General features: G+C 37.7%; 1 protein-coding gene across 5 annotated transcripts in view; it reads right to left on the bottom strand.

The window, feature by feature from the left end:
- Positions 1-22,381, bottom strand: part of Cpes (Ceramide phosphoethanolamine synthase) — a 118,839-nt gene that overhangs the window by 42,499 nt on the left and 53,959 nt on the right. For all 5 annotated transcript variants that reach the window (XM_090415168.1, XM_090415171.1, XM_090415172.1 and 2 more), the window contains 2 exons: positions 6,989-7,519; positions 1,027-1,149 (listed from right to left, as the gene is read on the bottom strand). In XM_090415168.1, coding sequence (XP_090271294.1) covers positions 1,027-1,149; positions 6,989-7,519 — 654 coding nt within the window. The remainder of the gene's footprint in view (positions 1-1,026; positions 1,150-6,988; positions 7,520-22,381) is intronic.

The following is a 22,381-nucleotide window of genomic DNA, read 5'->3' on the forward strand; positions in this document are numbered from 1 at the left end:
TATGTGGATAGGTATACTGTTATGCATTAAAGGGATTGGCCATCTACCCAGACTAGTTTCGACCTTTATTGAGGTCTCTTCAGTGGGAGCCAGGCCCAGAGCTGGAGATACCAGGCAGAAGCAGTAGCAAGTCATCTGTGCCTATGGGAGTTGCCAAAAGGTTTATCACCTTTTTTAAAAATTACTCTGGATTTAGAGAAAGATGTTGAAAATTTATTTTTTATCACTAGGTTAGACTATAATAGATTTAGTTTAATCCTTTATCCCAGTGAGAGCAAACAAAGTTTGCACCTGAAAATATCTTCAGGACTAAATATAGTGTTGTACTATCTTATCCAGTAAGTAACATGTACAGTTGGCTTCCATGTGCTAAAAAAAAAAGCTCTATTTCTTCTGTATATGCAGCTTTTTTTTGGAAGTTTTTTTTATGGTTTTGGTTGCCAAAAACCCCATCTTCTTGGCGGGGTATGATTTTTTTTTTTTTTTTTTTTATTACTTATGCACATGCAGTCAGTTTTGTCGAAGCAAAACAAATTCCGACTGCCGACACAAAGTCCACTTTAGCTTTTGTTCTTTTCGGACTTCCAATACAGCGACACGTGTGCTCAGCTGTTTCAGAGTTTCAGTTGAATATGCTCCCTCCTTTTATCGTTTTAAGAAAAAAGTGAGATTGTCAAAAATAAAATCCTTAAATTATTATTTAAGGATTTTATTGTCTTAAATTAAAAAACACTTTTACGTAAAGGGCCTTATAACAAAATTGCATCTATGGCCTCAAAGGAACATAATCCACTACTGTCTAGTGAGTAAATGGATATTAGATCATTAACACCAGCAACAGTATATTCTACTATTAAATTTTAAAATAAATATTATAATTCACTAAGTGTTCGTCCATTATATGGTATTTTCCAGAAACATGCCCTCAGCAACCCAGTGATCAACTGTATTTTATGCATGATTATTTACTGCATTCAGTAACTTCAATTTGCGATTTTAGGAAAGAAATTAAAAGTTAATACTTACCCATATACGACCAACAAATACAACAAACAAAAATATTTGCATTAAAGCAAGTGAACTAGATATCTTCCAAAACCACATTAGTATCCACGTAACAGATGATTTCAGTATTTTAATCTGCACATTCTGGAATCAAGAAAAAAAAATTTGAAATTGAGTTATACCATCTACTGATTGCATTTCATTCATGTACATGCACACAGAAAGATTATTCAACAGGCCACCTAATTACCATTTGAAATTTATTATAATTTTGAAGTCAGACTTAAAGAAAAATAATACTTTTAAGATACTTTTAGTTTTTATTATTAATTTAATAATACTTAATCATTAACAGAATTTGTACCTTATACAGGGTGTTCGGGATAAATTTGACATATTTATAATTAATTATATTTTTCCGTACGTTACATGTATTAACACACACTTCTCTTCATTTAAAAGTTTGGACCCTTCTTCATTCATATACAAGATGTCAGAAAGGATGGATAGCTAGAACCCACCTGAATCATGGAAGAGAATAACTTGTATCATGATGATTCGTGCCCGCCATCAAAATAAGGATATTACGACTGCTGCCCAATGCTCCCTGAATACAATAAAAACAATCAGGCATGAACTAGAGACTTGCAATGGTGACTACGAGGATGTAGCAAGAAGAAAGATCCCTAGCAGACGATCTGATTGCGTTCGTACAGCAGAATTCCTCGCAAATCTGCAGGAACAGGTGTTGAAGAACCCTGGCATTGGAATTCGGGCTTTGTTCGTGGAGTTGCTAACTGTAGTCAAGCCCTGGATAACAAGGGTAGCCAATGGTAGGCCGTATGTATGGCAGCAGGATTCGGCCCCTTGCCACACCTCTGGGAAAAGTCAAAAATGGTTGTCTGAAAATTTCTACGACTTCACCAGTCCAAATGTTTGGCCTCCAAACTCCCCAGACCTTAACCCCATGGATTATTTTGTATGGGGCGCAGTTGAAAAAGACACCAATCGCACTTCCAGTAATACAAAAGCCCAGTTAATGGATAAAATTAAAACAGTTTTTGCGGCCCTTCCCAGGGAGACTGTAGCATCAGCTTGTTCGAGGTTCCGAAGCAGAATTGAAGCTGTGATCGATGCTAATGGTGGTTATTTTGAGTAAATCTTGTTGATAGTATTGTAATTAACTCTGCCTGTAATGTTTTTGTGTCAATTCATTAAATTTAATAGATACAAAGAAGATTTTCTTTTTCCTTACGAAACTGTCAAATTTATCTCGAACACCCTGTATATATACTCTGAAATAGAGAAAATAGGAAATTTCTCTTTTTATTGTTATGCATTACTGCTAATACAGAGATAAAATGCTAATTCACACACACACACACACACACACAGTATATGTGAACTTCTGTATTGATCTGGTACAACTCCCCCCCCCCCCCACTAAGTTAAATATCAGTCATGTCACCCTTCCTATTTACTATGCACTGCAAATTGCATTCTCTCGATCTGTTGTAATATCCACCTTTCAAGTGATTGGCATTTGTCACTTATCTGATCCAGTTCCAAAATATTGCAGAACTCTTAACTTTCCTCAATTCCCTCAGCGTGGTCTTAAATTTCAGGTCCTTGTCCACTATTACACTAAGGTTCCTTATCTCCTCTGCCTCTTTCAATGCATTAGGATGTGCAGGAATATCAAAACATCCCAATGTTGCCTTTCAGATTTCAAACTTTACACTTCACAGCTGTATTTGAATATCTAGTCAGAGCACATGAAACTTGCATGGTATAACTGGAACAAATCAATATTATAGTTTAAAGATGCACGAGAACCAAGTCGAAAAATGGTTTTATTCGGCCTTTTGAATTTTTTCTTAGAAAGATAAACTGATGCCAAATGAAGACGAAGCCATTTCTCTTTATTAGGCATCCGTTTATCTTTGAGGAATTGGCTCAGATAAGAGTAACAAATGTCAGCCCTCTTGAAAACTGGATATTTTGACAGATTGAGGGAATGCCATTTATAATGCATAGTGAATAGGAAGGGTGAGATATTATTGAGGTTTAAACTTAGCATTTCAATGAAAATTCTAAAACTATTATATTCTAACCATAGAGATTACCAGGAGAGAGATTACCAAGGTTCAGATATCAAATTATAGCTACAATTCTTCTTTCTTTCTCCTCCCCGCCCACCATAGCTCTAGTTGTCATGAATACTTTATAGATCATTCATGAATGTCTCTTTAGTGGTACTTTGTGACAAGGGGAAAGACTTAGTGTCAGATAATTTTCATGTCAAAATCTGTAACTATAATTATTATGTTCACATATTCTAAAATTGTAATCACAACATTCACATATTTTGAAATCATAAGATAAATCAGTAATTGAATTCTTTGTTTTGATATTTCAGTAATTCAACAGTAAGTTTAATTTTTTTTAACAATGTTTAAGATTATGTTAAAGATGCTGTGTTTGTAATCTGACAAGTTTTAAATTTTTCTGAACTTTGTGACCTGATATTGTTCTTGATATGTAGCAAGGGTTTCCACTAGTATACTTGATAAATTATATTCTTGTAGAAGGGTTGTAAGTTCTGTTCGCTACAAACTTGATACCTCAATAAAGGTTGATACCGGTCTGGGTAGTGACCTTCTCTCATAATGTCGAACAATAATACAGCTCCTAGGAGCTAAGTTCACATTATGAGTAAATATCAAGAATAGTGATCAGAGCTTGCTCCACCTTTGACACGAGTTGCCTCAGCTTGCACTACCTTTAGGGTCAGTTGCTGCAGTATCCAGGTATTTGCTTACGCTTGGAATCGCCGAACTTTATATAGTTTCTACTATATTCGGCATGAAACTCTGAGTTTCTTATTCGGCGAAGAAACTATATGGGATGTAATATCCCTTAACTTAAACAAGTTATATTCTTGTTTCCATCCACATTATACTAACCATATGTATATTGAGAGCATTTAGCCTCAGCTTGTACCAAATATCCCTTCATGCAGAGCACACTTTATAAATCAAGAATATATAGTAAAGATAGCTACATGATGTTTTATTAACAGAAATCTTCAGGGAGTCAAGGGAGGCCATGCATCACCCACAGTAGCTATCTTATTTTCTCTTAAACATTCATGCTAAATGCACTCACCAGGCAAGCTGTTCCACTTACTCTGATATAGAATTCTAGTTCTTTCCCCTTTCTTGACCACACAAACTCAACTTCTATATATACCTTCCTCCTCTCCTATTTTGCTAGTTATATGGGGAGAAAAAATGCTTGGAAATTGAATAATACTCAGATAAGATGCAAGTGATGAAGTGTGGAGGTAGCAGTATAATGTGGGATTTCTTGTCATGTAGATTAGGTTACTCTACTGGTTTGTGAAATATTATACTTGACAAAAAAAATTATATTCTTGATTGTCTTCATATCAATTGCCTCAATATTCCAATGATGATGATTTGTGGTTTTTTAATTGTGCAAGGACAGCAAAGGTTATATTGTGCTATATCAAGGTTATAGTTTATAATACACAAGGTATTGCTATTACAGGACAAACTCCCTCCTGATATCACAGCGCTCTTTGCACAGGTACTACGTTCTGACTATTTTGTGTATCAAAACACTTTCTACCTACAAAAAGAAGGCACGGCCATGGGCTCACCATTATCCCCCCCCCCAATTGCTAAACTCTTACATGAAATATTTTGAGAGGAATCTAGAGCACGCACGTGTTATGCTCCAGATTCCTCTCCTTTAAAACCCCGTCTGGCTTAGATACGTTGACGATGTTTTTGCTATCTGGCCCCATGGCTGTCAGACATTAGACACTTTCCTCAGCCACCTAAACAAACACAAATGCATACAATTCACAGTTGAGATTGAAAAGCAGAACATGCTTCCGTTTCTAGATACACTTGTCACACATCTTCCTTCTGGCAGTCTTTCCTTCACTGTTTACTGGAAACCTACACATACTGGCAAATATATACACAAACTCCTACCATCACCCAACACAAAAATTAGGTGTCATTAACACACTAAAAACAGGGCTTTGAAGATTTTCTCCAATGAACAGCACTTAAAGATTAAAATTAAAAGTTATCAAAATTAAAAGTTATCAGCAATACTTCCTAAAAAATGGCTACAGCCTAAGTACTGTCAACAGAATTCTTCACAAGACCTCACTTAAAAACAAAAGTAAACTAGACTACAATAAAACTGTAACAATTCCATACATTAAAGGGATATCAGATAAAATAAACAGAACACTACAGAAATACAACCTTAAAGCCACCTTTAAAATTCCTGCAAAAGTAGAAAAACTTACTCAACTCATCCAAGGATCCATTTCCTCCGCTGGCCCACACTGGACTATACCGTATTCACACCTTATATAGGAGAAACAGGACGCACAATTCCTATCAGACAAAAGGAACATAAATGGTACATTAAATTTAATAACTGTGGTGAAGCTGACCTGTCTGATCATGCCATGAATACTTGAATAGAATTGACTGGAAAAGCACCTGTTGTTTACATCACACCAAAATGTGGTATGAACATAAATTTAAGGAAGCCTGTGAAATTCTTATCAGCTACTCTAATCTTAACAATAATGATGGTCTAAAAATCCCAAGAATATGGAAGACACATATACCCACATAACCTTTCTTCCTAAAAAGTTAATTATAAATAGGACTATAGGTAATCCAGGATCTTAAATCTAATATAACAATTCTCATGTTAAATTAGGACATCATTTTTGCTGTAATAAAACTATCTATAGGGGGGGGAAATTTCCCTTAAATAGAATATAGCTTTAATGTAGTTATTTTACTTTATTTCATTTATTTTAATTCAATTTAATTTTCACTAGAGGTCAGACCAGTAGAATAACTGCTGATCAAATCATCGTCTCTTTAGCATACTGTATGAAATGTAATATAGCTTGTCTCTGTATATATGTGTGTATACTCCAGATGATGACCTTAATATGAAGATCGAAAATTATTATTTCTAACACAGTTGTAGAGTCCATAATTTGTCTAAAATGAAGTCTAAAATGAAAAAAAAATAAAATAAAACATCCGTGCCTGCAGTGGAATTCGAACCCACAACATGTTAGTTGGAGAATGGGTGTGCTAATCACTCAGCCAACCAGGCTGGCAGTATCTCAGTGCAAAAATGCTATGGGAAGGGTCACTCTCCAAGTGAGCTTCGACCTTTATTAAAGTCTAAACTAGGCACCAAGGTTAAATTAAAGCAGCAGTCTTTTTCTATATATAAGTAGTAAAAGGGTGTCATTATCATATCAAACACTCTGTGAATCAGATAGTTGAAGGTTTTATTCCTGGGTTGCAAAGTATCTTGACTACTGTTTGCAGATTTGGTCTCCTGCATTTCTTAGAAATCTGAGTTTCAAACGAGAGGATCCAGAGATGAGTGACTATGCTAATGGCAAGTCTGTGGAATGCTCCCTATGAGGATAGCTTAAAGGTGTGTGGGCTACAAAATTTAGTCAGTAGGTAGAAAAAAGAGGATATGATAGAAACTAAAGTTATTAGGATTCCAAAAGACTGGCACAAAGGTGATGATCATATCCTCCAAAGATGACTTCTGCACACGTGTGCAGAAGTCATCTCTAGAGGATGTGAGGGGTGAGTAAGTTTTGTGCATGGAGAGTGACTGGCAAGTGGAATGTACTGCCAAATAAGTATAAAGTTAGTGTGCAGAAACTGTGAATGAGTTTAAGGTAGTTCAGTAAGCTTTATGTTTGACCGAAGGACCTCCCACAATAAGTCATTATCCTTTCTAATAATAAATGATAAGAATTTTAAACTCTAAAATATATTTAGCTGAAATACTTAGAGATTCAATTTAATTTTTTCAGTAAACACTAAAATGTATTAGCATAAATGCATAAAATCGTAAAAACTAAGAATTATTACACATAACTTACAGCTGCTGCTTCTGTTGGTGCTGGTGTTTCTAGTAGTTCGTGATAAATGTGAATATACCTGTTCCACAGTAAACTAGCAAGGGCTACCTGGAATCCAAAACAAGCACATACAAAAAAAATTCTTCTTGCATTTCTGTGTACTAGTAAAGAATTTATATTATTTTCTCCACTTTCTTTGCAGTCTCCATTAAGAACAGGCAAATAACCTTTCTGTTTATTTAACGTTTTGCATAGATAACGGAAACAACCAAGCATGAAAAACGTAAATCCTATTGTGTCTGCAGCACCATCAATTACAAATCCTGAAGTTGCATATAGAGATACATGTTGAACCATTCCCATTCGAGATCTGGCAACAATTCCATCCAAAGCATCCATCCAAGTTCTCACTTGAAACAAGAAAATTGCTAAGTAATGCATTGGTTTGCTGTCCATTGAAACACATTTAGCAGCAATAATTGCAAATATTAGTCCTATGAAGCTGATCACATTAGGAGTGATATAATAGCAGTTTTCACTGAAGCGAAACACCTGAAAATAAAATTTAGAAATTGTATAAATACAATATATACCACACACACACTTCTTTTAAGAAAACTACCACTTAAGGAACATGTTAATTTGCATATAAAGATTAAGCATTTTAGTTAAAAACTTATATCTACAGTGAGGAAACATTTCTCTTGATCATTTATTTTTTTCGGGTGAGTGTTCAAGATTTTCCATTCTGTTTTTACCATTACAAACACCTGTTAATTATGAGAAGTTTATAATTTTCTTAATCTCCTTTTGAAGTTATTATCAGGTAGAATGTATTATTACAAAAATTCATTGATAGAGGCAAAATAAAAAAGGAACATCACAAACAAAAGTTTATAAGGAAGTTTTATAGGTAAAGACATTTTTTCAGTACATGAAAACAAAGGATCAAACCCTAGAAATTGTTAGCAAGAATGTGAACTAGATTTTTAGTGTATTTAAAATGAGCACCACCAGGGCTGACTGTGTTTTATCAGTGAATAAAAGGTATAATATGCATTGCATGAATAATGGTTAGTGTGGATCTCCTTCAGTGAGTCTTCAAGATGTCCAAATAACATATGGAGGGTGGCAGAAATACAAAATTCTTAATGATGGAGGAGAAAACTTTGCACACTGTTTTGCTTTAGGAAAATTAGTTCCTTGAGATAATGACCATAACCTTGTGTGCACTGCAACACAGAGAGCGCACACAAGTAATGCATTGGTTTGCTAAGCAAACCAATGCATTATTTTGTCTTCACTTTTAAGAATTTCTTGAATATTGTTGATATCTTAAGGATTTTAGATTCACTGCTTGTCTCTTGTGCACTTTAGATATCCCAAGTCATCTTGATTGTCAGGTCTCTGAACAAGGTAGCAAGAATAAGTCACAAAATTGCAAAAAAATACTCAATTTTCTAACGGACAGAATTTACTGATCTTGATAGTCTACACTATACAGTGAATTATAACCTTCACGTTAAAGGAACAATAGAAGTTACTAAAGATTTCAGCATAGTTCAGCCGGCCTGGTTGGCCAAGTGGTTAGCAGATCTGCTCTCTAGCCAAAAGGCTGTGGGTTCAAATCCTGCCATTGGCATGGATGTTTGCGATTGTTTGTGAAAATACTAGTGGTGGTAGTCAGCGGTAGATGGTGTTGGTGAAATAGTGAGACGGGGAGTTGTAGAGTAGATGCCCTCCCTCAATGAGTCTCTGGACTCCCTGGAGGTGTGATGTAATAATAATAATAATTAACAAACAAAAATTCTGTTATGTTAGTGTTAGTCAAATAGCAGTGTAGCTCACTGTTCATTAAAATATTTGCCAATTTTATTATTAGTTAATTTTTTGATTATAAAATGGCAAGCACTTCTGTCTATTAAAGGTGTTCTGCAAATTTAATTTTATACCAATTAAAGTTCAATGCACCATGAAGATATGGTAACACATGATATTCTCGGTGAACGTGTAGAGGTGAACATCATGATTAACTTACTTATGAAGCATCTTAAACAATGGATTAGTGTCTGTTGCAAGACAAATGCAAATGATTTCAGCTTGCAATGAAACCAGACCGAAATTTAAAACATCCATTCTGACTTCTAACATATAGACTTGGCAGTGGCAAAAGTGCATGAGGCAGAATATTTGATTGAATTAAACAGCTCTGGTTGTTGTACTCCAACTTAGTGAGAAAACTTTTCAGTAGTAGTTGCCATAGGATTTAACTAATATAAACAAGAGCCAGATAGGGGTCACACCACCTCACAGCTATACAGTGTACCTTAAATATACCATATATCAAGAACCTATCCAAAAAGATTAATAGAATCCCTTCAAAAAATTCAAATTAAGATGACTTGAGACATGGTCATGTTCCTCAGAGGAAATTTTTTTCCCCCTTCCAGGTATTACATATTGTCAAAGAGTGGTACAGTATTAATTGTGTATTCCTGCAGATTACATTTTGACTTATAGTAAGGTCAAGTTAACTGGAATTCTTGAAGAATTACAGTTATATCTCAGGCAAGTGATGGAAGAAACAAGGATCAAGATTTGTCATAATTTCAAGGCATTTGATTGTGACTTTGTTGTCATCCTTGTTCTTATTGATGAGTCATACATGGTCTTGGCTTTGGATATGAGTAGATATGTAGGTAGCAGTCTTAAGGATAAAGGAATTTTGTATGGAATTACAAGACAGGAAGTTATAACAGACTTGGAAACCTCACCAGCTTGAGGTAATACCATGGAAGGACTTGAAGAACTCATCGGTACTTGGGAACCATTTTAGAAAATATTTGTTAATAGGACTGATAAATACTTAAGAGTATGAAATATGTGAATAGATTTGGGATGAAATTGACAAGATTAGGAGTGTAAGAAAAATATGTTATTAAGGGAAAAAAAGGTAAGAAAGAAGCAGAGAACAATTACATGAGGAATACAAAGCGTAACTAGTATAGTAAGGAAGAAGTTGGAAATAAGATGGCTAGGTCATTACTTAGCGAGAGCTAAACTTAAAGCTGTGGACTCGGCACATTCAAAAAATTTTAACTTAGAGGATATTCTAAGTTAAAAGTGAATGAAATAAAGGAAAATTTTTCTGCTATGATGATGAATTATCTCAAATTTTGGAGAATGAGAAACTAGAAAGCAGGAAAAAATAAAGCCTAGAAGATCGTGATAGAAAAGAATCGGAAAAATTTATAGTTCATGTTATATTTATAGTATATGTGAAGTGGTAAAATATTTAGGTACTAAGAAAGGCAAAATAACAAATGGTTATTGAACAAGACCTGGAAGATTAAGTTTGAAAGTTTTTGTAACTAAAGAAATGAAGAGTAGATTCTTTGCATGGAGAGTGGTTGCTATAAGAAATGCATTGCCTGGAAGTGTGAGGCATGCAGAAACTGAATAGGTTTAAGGCACAGTTGCATGATTTTTTGTGTGTGTGTGAGAATGTGGACCTTCAATAATAAATCTCAACTCCATGGCTCAGTCAGTATAGACTAAGCCCTTTGGTTGGAAAGACCTGGATTCAATTCCGTCAGTGACGTGAGGAACTTTTATCTGGTCTCTTTCGACGAAAGAGAAGTTAGTCGGCCTCATATGGAGGTAGGGGGTTTTTTCACCTGGAAACTGAGGTTTTTCGTCCCCCAGAACAGGCAAACTGGCCCCGTGAACGCACATGGATTACAGTCATGAATACGTCCCAGCCATATTATTATTACATAGCACCTCTAGGAAGTCCAAAGACTCATCGAGGAGGGTGGGGAGGGCACCTACTCTACAATTCTCTGTCTCAGCCAACCACAACTTCCTTCACCATCTACACCAATACCATCTACCAACCACCACTAGTATTTTTCACAGACAGTCACAAACATCCATGCCCATCGCAGGATTCGAACCTGCAGCCTTTTGGCTGGAGAGCAGATATGCTGACCACTCAGCCAACCAGGCTGACAATTGCGACTCCCCAATTTACTCGTTCACAGGGCCAGTTTGCCTGTTCTGGGGGACGAAAAACCAGAGTTTCCAGGTGAAAAAACCCCCTACCTCCATACGAGACCGTGTAACTCACCTTTCGTCGAAAGAGACCAGATAAAGGTTTCTCACATCACTGACAGAATTGAACCCGGGTCTTTCCAACCAAAGGGGAAAGCAATGGTGAACTATGCTGTAAAAATTTCATCAGGAATACTTTGTGGGCAATGCCTACAAAGTCACCTACAGTCGAAAATGACTGAAAGGAAAAACCAGGAACTCCATGGAGGTCTGATGTTAATAATGATAATAAAATGTTGTCGTAGAGAATTAAAGATTTTCAGAAAAATTATAAATTTTTCAGTTATTATTATACAAGTACCTCCACGGAGTCCGAAGATTCATCACAGGAGACCCAAACTATCCACACAAAGCGCTAACAACTGACTCTGGAAACCCATTTCATTCATTAACGACTCTCCAAGTGAAAAATCTAGTCCTCATGGCCCTACTAACCACACTTTTACTCAACTTCCAGGGATGACCTCTTGTTCTGCCACCCTCCAGCCAAGTGCTAAAACATTTCCCCTCCATCAAATCTCATAAAATCCTTTAAGTAATTTAAATGTTTCCATCATGTTCCCTCTTTTTTGCTTATCAACCAACTTCTGCAGTCCATACACCCCTGAACTATCCTCATAGGGAACATTCTGCAGATCTCACCATCTTGGTTGCTTGCCTCTGAATCTTCTCCACTACTACCTCATTTCTAAGAAATCCATGAGACCAGACCTGATCACAGTAATCCAGATGTGGGAATTTCAAGTTGTTGGAGTATTTCATCCTAGAGGAGTCAGTTTTAATGCTAGAGGGATAGGGCAGTTTAGAGGTACAGGAGGAGAGTGTGTTTCAGATACTGAGTACTCTGGATGTCAGTAAAGCTTTGGGACTGAATGGTATTTCACCACAAGTTTTGAGAGAATGTGCTAGGGAACTGACGGTGCCTTTGACCTGGCTTTTCAATGAAAGTCTGGCTGCGGGAAAGGTGTGCACAGGGAATGGAAGGAAGGCAAGATAGCACCATTGCATAAGGGTGGGAACAGACTGGAACTATCTAATTATAGGCCAGTTTGTGTGTCATCAGTAGTCGTTAAGATCTTGGAGAAAGTAATAAGGGACCATATACAGCATTGGGGCAGATGAGGGTAATGTTATCTGTGAGAGTCGACATGGATTTGTGAAGGGGTGCTCTTGTTTTAGCAATATGCTAGCCTTTTATGATAAAGTTACAAAAGCATTAGATGAGGGAAAAGCATATACTGCAATTTTCTTAGACTTAGCGAAGGCATTTGACAGGGTGCCACATGATAAGCTGATATTTAAGTTGCAGCACATGGGTCTGGATGTCAGATTGGTCAACTGGATTGATTGGCTGTCCGAAAGGTATCAGAGAGTTGTGTATGGTGGGGCAGTTTCGAGGAAACAGAGGGTTGCAACTTGTGTCCCACAGGGCTCAGTACTGGGACCTATATTGTTTAACCTTTATATCAATGACATTGTCAGTGGATTGTAAGGGGATATTCAGTTGTTTGCAGATGATGCAAAGCTGGGAAGGATTATTAGTAATAGTGCAGATGTGGTAGCCCTGCAAGAGGATTTGAATAAGCTAGATAGATGGGCAAATGAACGGGGGCATCAGTTTAATGCAGCAAAATGTAAGGTCTTGAGGTTTGGAAAACATCGATAGGATGCTGCATACTCTATGGGAGGAGTTATACTGGAGGAAGAAGGGAAGACTGGGGTTGACGATTGATAGAAACCTGAAATTTACGGGACATATTGCAAAGGTAGTGAAGGTAACACAGAGGATTGTTGCAATTATGTGAAGGACACTGACCTACAGAGATAAAAGGGTTATCATTCTGTTATATAAGTCTCTGATCAGACCACACTTGGACTATTGTTCTCAGATTTGGTCCCCAGGATTTGAAGGGGATAAATTAACTGTGGAAAAGATACAAAGACGGATGACAAAGATGGTTTCAGGACTGTACAATTTTGGTTATGAGGATCAGCTGAGGGAATGTGGACTACAGAGTTTGGTGGATAGAAGAAGGAGAGGTGATATGATTGAGACTTTTAAACTGTTGAGAGGTAGTTACAGGGTTGACACTAGGGAGTTCTTTCGCTTGGTTGAACAGCAGTAAGGAGTGATGACAAGATGCCATCCCTGGAAGTTGCAAAAGGGAGCTGTGAGCAAGAGGATGAGGAGTGGTTTCTTTGCATGGAGGGTGGTTGAACCGTGGAATGCATTGCCTGATAGAGTGGCGAGAGCACTAATGGTCAATGAGGTTCAAGGAGTGGTAATATAGACTGTTTCCTAGGAAGGACCTCCAACGATGAGTCTCGACTCGATGGAGGCCTGAATAATAATAATAATATCTTAACTGCAGCTCTACATAAAGATTAGCCTATAATTGTAGACTTAAGTCTAGTCTTATCACCTCCTTTGTGAAGTCGAACAGGAACATTTTCATCTTACTTCCACTTCTTTGAGACTTGTGCTGTTGCAGAACTCTTCTTAAACTGGCATGCCATGACTGACACTAACTCCTTAGAACATTCCCTTATGACTTGTGATGTCATCAATTTTCTTTACACTTTAACTTCATGATTACACACTGATAAAAATTAAACATACTGATGAATTGCTCACTGAATATTCCAAATATGTCCTCTATAACAGTAACCAATCTACCATTTTCATCTATTAACATCATCTTGTGTACTCATTCTTCTTTCTACTACATGAAAAGATTTTTGTAAACCTATGATACATTGGTACTGCAAGTGGTCCAAGGATTTTAAATTAATTTTATATTTTTTTTGTATTTTTTACACAATCTGAAAAACCTGCTTCAGATTCAAGACAGTGGCCTCACACTGAGCAGTAAAATTCATCTTCCACCTAAGGATAATCAAGCATCTCTGACCACATGGGATTCAAGCCGACAGTGTGCTATGCAAACCACTCTGCTAACCCAGCCATTGAAATCCTATATTCAAATACTATACAATTAGCACTATATTATTCAGAAACAACATGAATTTATAGAAGCCAAAATATTGTACATCTAGATTCACTACAAAAAATAAACAAAATATTGCTAGATTCTGTGGCTGAATAGATAATTCATTCTTTCTCCAGGCTGTGGGTTTGAATTCTACCATAGGAATGAATTTTTGTGAATGTTTTTGGTAGAGAATTTTATTCCTGGTATGACATCACCCTGCTTATTGGAAGATTGAAGTTTTGTCTCTAGAAAGAATTTCCAGATTCTCTGACCATCCATGTACAAATGTACTATGGGATAACAATTTTTTTATAGGGTCAGATTTGCATAAAAACAAAGTTGGGTTAAAGGAATGAACGAACGAATCCAATTACTTTTAGTACTAGTGATCAAACAAAAGACTACACTCGTAAGAGCTTAGAGACAGTTTTTTTTGCGATCTGCAGAGAATTTGCTAAAAAAAACTACTTATGAGAAGAGTGGAACTTTTTAAATGAGGATGTGCTAATGTCTAAAAGTAAAGACTTATAAAATTATATAAAATTAAATAATCATTGTATATATTTAAAAAACAATTGCTTTACCAATTTATTTACATTCCCTAATGAGGTGGCAAAAGTGGTGAATAAGGAAGATAGATTTGTAGTACAGTAGCAAACAAATTAATCCATACACTTACATTTTAAATAAAAATTTTAATTTCAAAAGAAAATAAGTTCAAAAATTAAACTCCAATTTTACCTGATAATTTATATATACTACTCTCTTCCTAACAAGTTCATTAATTCACTTAGGCATGGACTCTACCAATGCAGAACACATTTTTCTTATTTCTGCATCTCGAAACCATACTTTTATAAGAGATTGTATTAAGTTATCCTTTGTATCACAATTTAAGTTTCCAAGTCTCTTTTTCACTATGGCCCACAAATTTTCTATTGGGTTAATGTCATTAGAGTTGTCTGGCCATTGAAGCAATTGGATGTTGTGAATTTTGAGGAACTCTTTCACTTTTTTTGAAGTGTTGCATGGAGCAAGATCCTGAAGATGCTTTGTCTTTCTGCATCTGTGGGACTACTCTTTTTCCAATTTTTTTTTTATGTATTGGTCACTTTTCATCATACCATCAATAGACACAAGTGATCCTGGACCATGTGTAAAACAGCTCTAAAACAATTTTTTTAGCTCAGTGTGTAGGAACTTTATAATAAGTTTAGTTTAATCCTTTATCCGAGTGCGAGCAAACAAAGTTTGCACCTGAAAGTATCTTCAGGACTGGGGGTAAAGAAGTACAACACCAGGCAACTCGTTGCAAAGGTGGAGAAAGCTCTCATCACTCATCTCAGTATCTCCCATAATGCAAAGCACATCTCCTTGCGGATATGTGTAATGCTATGCATTAAGGCAAGGGCCATTACCCATAGCGGTTTCGACCTTTATTGAGGTCTCGTCATTGGGAGCCAGGCCCAGTAGTGGAGACACCAAGGCAGAAGCAATAAGAGGTCATCACAACCTATAGGAGTTGCCAAAGGGTGTACAACCTTATTGAATTACTCCGGATTCAGAGAGAGATGTTATGAGTTTATTTTTCGCTTGGTTTGACTATAATAAGTTTAGTTTAATCCTTTATCCAAGTGTGAGCAAACAAAGTTTGCACCTGAAAGTAGCTTGTTGAAGTGAGCAGGAGAAGTCTTCTCAACTGTTGATTTGCAAACATAGGGTACTTGCTCTCCTTGGAGAAAGAATTGGCTCTCATCTGAGAATATGATCTCCTTTCACATCTCAGAAGTCCAATCTTTGTGCACTTTTGCCCACTGGAGCCTCTTTTTTCTATATAGCCTTTGTCAACAGTTGTTTCTTTTTGGCCTGTGGGCAGTCCTCCCTACTTTCAATAATTTTTAATGGACTGTCATATCAGAAACTAGTTGCCAAGTCTAAGTCTACAGCAGACACTCTTGGATTCATTTTACTAACTAGTAAATGATCTTGATCAAGTGTAGTTTTCCTTTTTTGCCCACATTTTCCTTTTCTGTCATAAAAGGAAAATGTGTTAACTTTTTTTAAAATTGCAATAACAGTATCTAAACCAACACCACACTCATTAGCAATTGGTCTTTTTGAGTCATGGATGTGTGCTGAGAGTACATATTTTTGATGCCTTCTTTGAGATATATCCATTTTATAGCTGACAAAATTAATAAAACACTATGATTGTCAAGTGTTTACACTATTAAAAAATGCACGGCACTATTAATAAACATCGCAGGGATGGTTAAAACACACACACACACACACACACACACACACGCAGCACTCAACCAAAATAGTGAACTAAAACTAAAAATAGTAAACCAAAACTATTGTGAACTGAAACAAAAATCAAGCCAAGTCCAAAAACAATGAAAATTCAACTTGTTGGGATTAATTTGTTCACTATTGTAATGCCATTTTTCTGAAATTTGGCAAGGATCATTTGACAGATTAAAGTTCATATCTAATTTTTAAACGTGATGAGTGAAATGGACAATATGTTGTTAAAATGTATAAAAAATTGACCATCGAAGTTTGTATTCCTAGCTTTGTTGTGTTTCAAATAAAGCTAAAGAAAAAAAGAAAAAAAAAACTTAGATCAATTAAGTACCTGAAATGCATTGCTCATTTCTGGTGAGTATAAACAGCTGGGTTAAGAATGAAACCTTAACTTTTCTATGGGATTTGAGGAGATTTGACCCTTTTCAAACAAATGAACACATCAGTATTAATTCATTTTAATTAAGTGTTAGTCATTTTTGAATGTGGCTCTTCAGAGTGCTCTGGAAAGTGAAGTAGGGATGTAGTAAACAAGGAACCAAATTAGAGGACATTCATTAGGCCATCACTGAAAAGTAGATGACTCTGATATCAAACTATTCAAGGTCAGGCTTGTCTATTCCCATCCTCAGGAAGTTAAATTTGTGCCAGACTTGTCAAAAAATTGCAGGTATTCCAAAATACTTCATAACATAATACATATCTGACTATAGCAAAACATTCAATAAATCCCATCCAATAAATTAGTTTTTACTAGAACTTCAGTATTTTATTAATGAATGAGTGTTCTAATGGTGCTTGGTGTAATCTGTCTACTATACCAGTCTGCCTCTTTTGTCAAGCAGGGGAGCACCTTATTATAAAAAATAAAAACCTTAGAAAACCAATATCTTCAGAAATTCATCTCCCTGTTCATGTATCACTAACTGATCATTATATTTGATCCCAGGTCAAAAAGGCATGGGATTCTAAGAATAGTACACAATAACATTGTTACCTGCTTTTCATCCTTATAGAACTCCTGTAGTTTTAAGTCTCATTACACTGAAGTTCAGTGGCTGTTTATTGAACAAACAGCCATTTGTTTTAAACTCGTTCTCTGTAAACAAGCATCAGTATCACTTGATAAAAATCCTCAAGTTCATTTTACTTTTCAAATGCCTACAGTTCAGCTTCCATTCTTTTCCTTACATCAGATGTCTCATTTTATTATTGTTTCTTTGAGCAATTACATATTTTAATGGAGTTAAAAGTTATGCAAGTTCACTTGGTTGGTAGTATATATTCAAAATTGAATTCTCGTTTTTAGTCCAGTATACTGAAGTACACACACACATAAATAATAGTATGCACGCAAAAGTATTCTGATTGTAGTGCTCTCATCCCAAAAGAATTTTGGCTACTGAATGCAGCTAACTAACTTTTTTACAATTATCTAAATCTAGGATGCAGTTAGACAATAGTTGGGTGTACACACACACACACATTTTAGATGGACTTCAGCCATTAGGTTAATGCATGAGCATGAATATACTTCAAGGTATATATCCTCTACTTATGACATCTCATAATAAACATGTGCATATTTGGGAAACAATTTAAATACCATAATGGAAATAATAAATTAAAGATTTTTTTAAAAAAGAACTTTTGACTACTTGTATATGAAAACATGACTTCTGCATTATTGGAAGTTTTTCCCCACTTGGTTAGACTATAATAAATTTAGTTTAATCCTTTATCCAAATGTAAGTAAACAAAGTTTGCTCCTATAATAGATTTAGTTTAATCCTTTATCCCAGTGAGAGCAAACAAAGTTTGCACCTGAAAATATCTTCAGGACTAAATATAGTGTTGTACTATCTTATCCAATATAGTGTTGTACTATCTTATCCAATAAGTAGTGCAACACCAAGGCAACTCGTGGCAAAGGTGGAGCAAGCTACCAGGCACTTCTAACCCAGTATCTCCCATAATGCAAAACACATTTCCTATGTGGATATGTATACTGTTATGCATTAAAGGGATTGGCCATCTACCCAGACTAGTTTCGACCTTTATTGAGGTCTCTTCAGTGGGAGCCAGGCCCAGAGCTGGAGATACCAGGCAGAAGCAGTAGCAAGTCATCTGTGCCTATGGGAGTTGCCAAAAGGTTTATCACCTTTTTTAAAAATTACTCTGGATTTAGAGAAAGATGTTGAAAATTTATTTATCACTAGGTTAGACTATAATAGATTTAGTTTAATCCTTTATCCCAGTGAGAGCAAACAAAGTTTGCGCCTGAAAATATCTTCAGGACTAAATATAGTGTTGTACTATCTTATCCAATAAGTAGTGCAACACCAAGGCAACTCGTGGCAAAGGTGGAGCAAGCTACCAGGCACTTCTAACCCAGTATCTCCCATAATGCAAAACACATTTCCTATGTGGATATGTATACTGTTATGCATTAAAGGGATTGCTCCACCTTTGCCACGAGTTGCCTTGGTGTTGCACTACTTATTGGATAAGATAGTACAACACTATATATTTAGTCCTGAAGATATTTTCAGGCGCAAACTTTGTTTGCTCTCACTGGGATAAAGGATTAAACTAAATCTATTATAGTCTAACCTAGTGATAAATAAATTTTCAACATCTTTCTCTAAATCCAGAGTAATTTTTAAAAAAGGTGATAAACCTTTTGGCAACTCCCATAGGCACAGATGACTTGCTACTGCTTCTGCCTGGTATCTCCAGCTCTGGGCCTGGCTCCCACTGAAGAGACCTCAATATCGACATCGGCAGAACGCAGCGGATTCCAGAGACAGTTCCCGAGGACCCCCGAGAAAGCTCCGGCCGAAGGCAGACGTCTACCTCTCAAGAAGATCCAGTTTCAATGGCCCGAAAAGAGAGCTCCATGCTCAGATTCCGCAGTAGTTCCCCAGCTTTGGTAAGACCTTTTTTTTCCTTTTATTGCCTGTTTTATCCGTCTATTCTGGTATCGCTTTGTTTGCGGCGAGGAACGCCCAACGTTCCTCGATTTTGCCCTCCCTTACATTCCCTTTCTACACCCAGTAGTCAGGAATAGTCAGGAATTTCTGTAACCATGTCGCATTTTTTGCCTAGAACTAGGAAGCTCGGTATCGAGCTCACGAAGCCCGTAGATCAGCGGGCGTTAGCGAGAGCTCTAATCGAAACAGTAGGGGCTGAAAATATATACGGTTTTATACCTTATGGGAACAATAGATTTCAAATAGTGGTCAAAAGCAAACAAACAAAAAAGAAATTATTAGAGGGTTTCATTTGTTGTGGACAAACAATCAGACCGTTTCTAGTAGGGAGCCTACGAAAAACGCTAAAAATAACCAGGTTTCCACTAGAATACCTAGAGAACGAACCTGAAGTCAAGAAATTCTTTAGCCAATGGGGGGAAATTCACGAGATTAAAGCAATGGAGTATGCAGACTATAAAGGATGGAAAACAGGAGATGTTGAAATCCAGATTGACATGAAAAAAGAAGTCCCCAATTTTGTTTTTTTGGGGGGAACGAGGGTAATGGTGAACTACCCAGGTGTGAAAAAAAGATGCTTTAGATGTAATTCGGAGGAACACCTTGGGGCAGATTGCCCTCGAATACAATGCAGAAATTGCAAATCGTCAAAGCATAAAATGGAAAGCTGTACAGAACCCTGTATTAAGTGTGGGGCTCTGACCCACAAATTGGACACATGTCCGTACAAGACACTCAGAAGCAACAGGAGGGACCATAACACCGATTAGGGCAACGCCCATCGGGAACCCTGAGAAAATATCAAGGAGCGATTTTCCGGAGCTCGGCCAGCAGGCCGAAAAGGAAGCAGCAACGGAAACGAAAACCCCAAAGATACCCAAGGCAAGCCGCCACACACAGAACATCACCAGCATCAATGTGGCAAACCATGAAGCTTGCAGGAAAGAGGAAGAGGTCACACCCAGCGCCCCAACAAAGCGCGCAAGAGAAACGGAATCACAGGAAAAGAAAAAAGCGAAACAAAGCAGCATGATGTCATCGGAGGACGAAACAGAGACCACAGGTCAACGTCGAACAATAGGCGCAAAGCCCCTCGACAATGACGTTACAATGTTAGAGAGCCTACCCCCAGTAATGGATCAATTGGCACAACCCCAAGTCCACGAAATGGACTCTGACGAAGACAGGGACTCTACAGACAGGCTTGTCGTTGTCTCGGATGCTCAAAGTGCAACCAGCTCCGACGAGGAACCAGAACCGGGTTTCATAAAACAAACACCAGATAACGCCCCCCCTCATTCTAACACCAACATGGAAGTTAAAATCGCAACTTTAAACACTAACGGACTACGCAACCCCTTTGCGCAAAGCGCTGTCTGGAGGCTAATGTTAACACACAAAATTAATATCCTCCTGATACAAGAAACCCATTTCTATAAGCATTGGGACGTGGAGAACTTCTCAAGAAGCTATCCGGTCACCAGCTACTGGTGCTTCGGAGACGCTCACTCGCGAGGGGTGGGGATACTAATTCGCCCCCCAATCGCGGGGGGGTTCTTCAACGTCCAAAAAGACGCCACAGGACGCCTAGTAACGGTGGACTGGAAGTACGGTGGCCGTACCATCCGACTTGCTGCAGTTTACGCCCCGAACAATCCATACCACAGAAGTGGTTTCTTCTCTGCCCTTGAAAACTATCTCCTGGGAGCAGAACACCTAATAGTTGCAGGAGACGAACTGTGTGGAAGACACACGTCTAGACAAAATAGGCGGGAACGCAAACAACAGAACTGGCGGCATTGCCGCTTTAAATCGATGCTGTATAAATTTTGACCTCGTCGATATCTGGAGGCGGAATAACCCCGCCAAAGTAGAAACTACGTGGGGCCGCGGCCAGATATCGACAAGACTAGACAGGGTGTACGTGTCCCAAAACCTGGAACAATATGTTCAGAGGATACGTCACACCGCAGTGCATAACTTGACAACCGACCACAAGATGGTCATACTAAAAATCACGCTCCCAGAGGTGATGGAAACAGCCAGAGGTCCTTGGAGGCTCCCTCCTACCTTCCCCAGTCTTTTCAGCGACCAGCTACAGAACCTCTGTGACGGATGGACAAACACCAACTGGGACTGGGAAAACTGGCTGACCTTCAAGAGGCAGGCTAGGGAACTGTTCCAAAAATGTGGACGCGAAAGGGCCTACCAAAAACGCAAACGGCTGAGGGATCTCTACAGGGAACTCGGCTGGTACCGGACAAACGAACGGAGCGGAGTTCCCTGCGGAGATCTCATCAGACAAGTAGAAATAGAACTGCAGCAAGAGCGGCAGAGTAGAGTCGAGGACCTCGACTTTCGAACGAGACTCTATCTCAGACATTTGGAAACACCTTCCGCCGCATTCTACAACCAACAACGGGTGGCGGCTAATGATGAGAAAACGATTCACCAGATCGAGGAGAAGGGCCAGATTTTACGCTCAACCCACGAAATACTCGGTCACTTTCATCAGCAGTATATCGGTATCTTCTCTGACCGGCAGGGCACGGATGACTTCAGTGAGTGGGACGCAACACGTTTTCCCGATCATCTTAGTGCCCTACAGGACAGGCCGATAACTGCAGCCGAATTAAAGGCCACGTACAGAATGATGAAAACAAAGAAGACCCCAGGGCCAGACGGACTGGGGATAGAATTCTATAGATCTATCTGGGAATTTGCATTGGCAGCGTTAATAAACATCTTTAACGAATTCCTCACTTCGGGAAACATCCCCGAGGAATTCGTTAAGAGCCACACCATCTTTATCCCCAAGAAAGACCGAGATCGGACTCTGTCGAATAACTGGCGTCCAATCTCCCTAACGAACGTAGACTACAAGATTTTTGCAAAAATTATCTGCACGCGCCTTAAGGGTGGTATCGAAAAAATAATAACAATCTCACAGGTCTATGGGATCCCTGGTAGATCTATGGAATTCAATCTCTTTTTGTTAAGAGACT

This window comes from Typopeltis vanoorti, chromosome 26, assembly GCF_054136105.1.
Source record: "Typopeltis vanoorti isolate ZY-2024b chromosome 26, IOZ_Tvanoo_1.0, whole genome shotgun sequence".
NCBI lineage: Eukaryota > Metazoa > Arthropoda > Arachnida > Uropygi > Thelyphonidae > Typopeltis > Typopeltis vanoorti.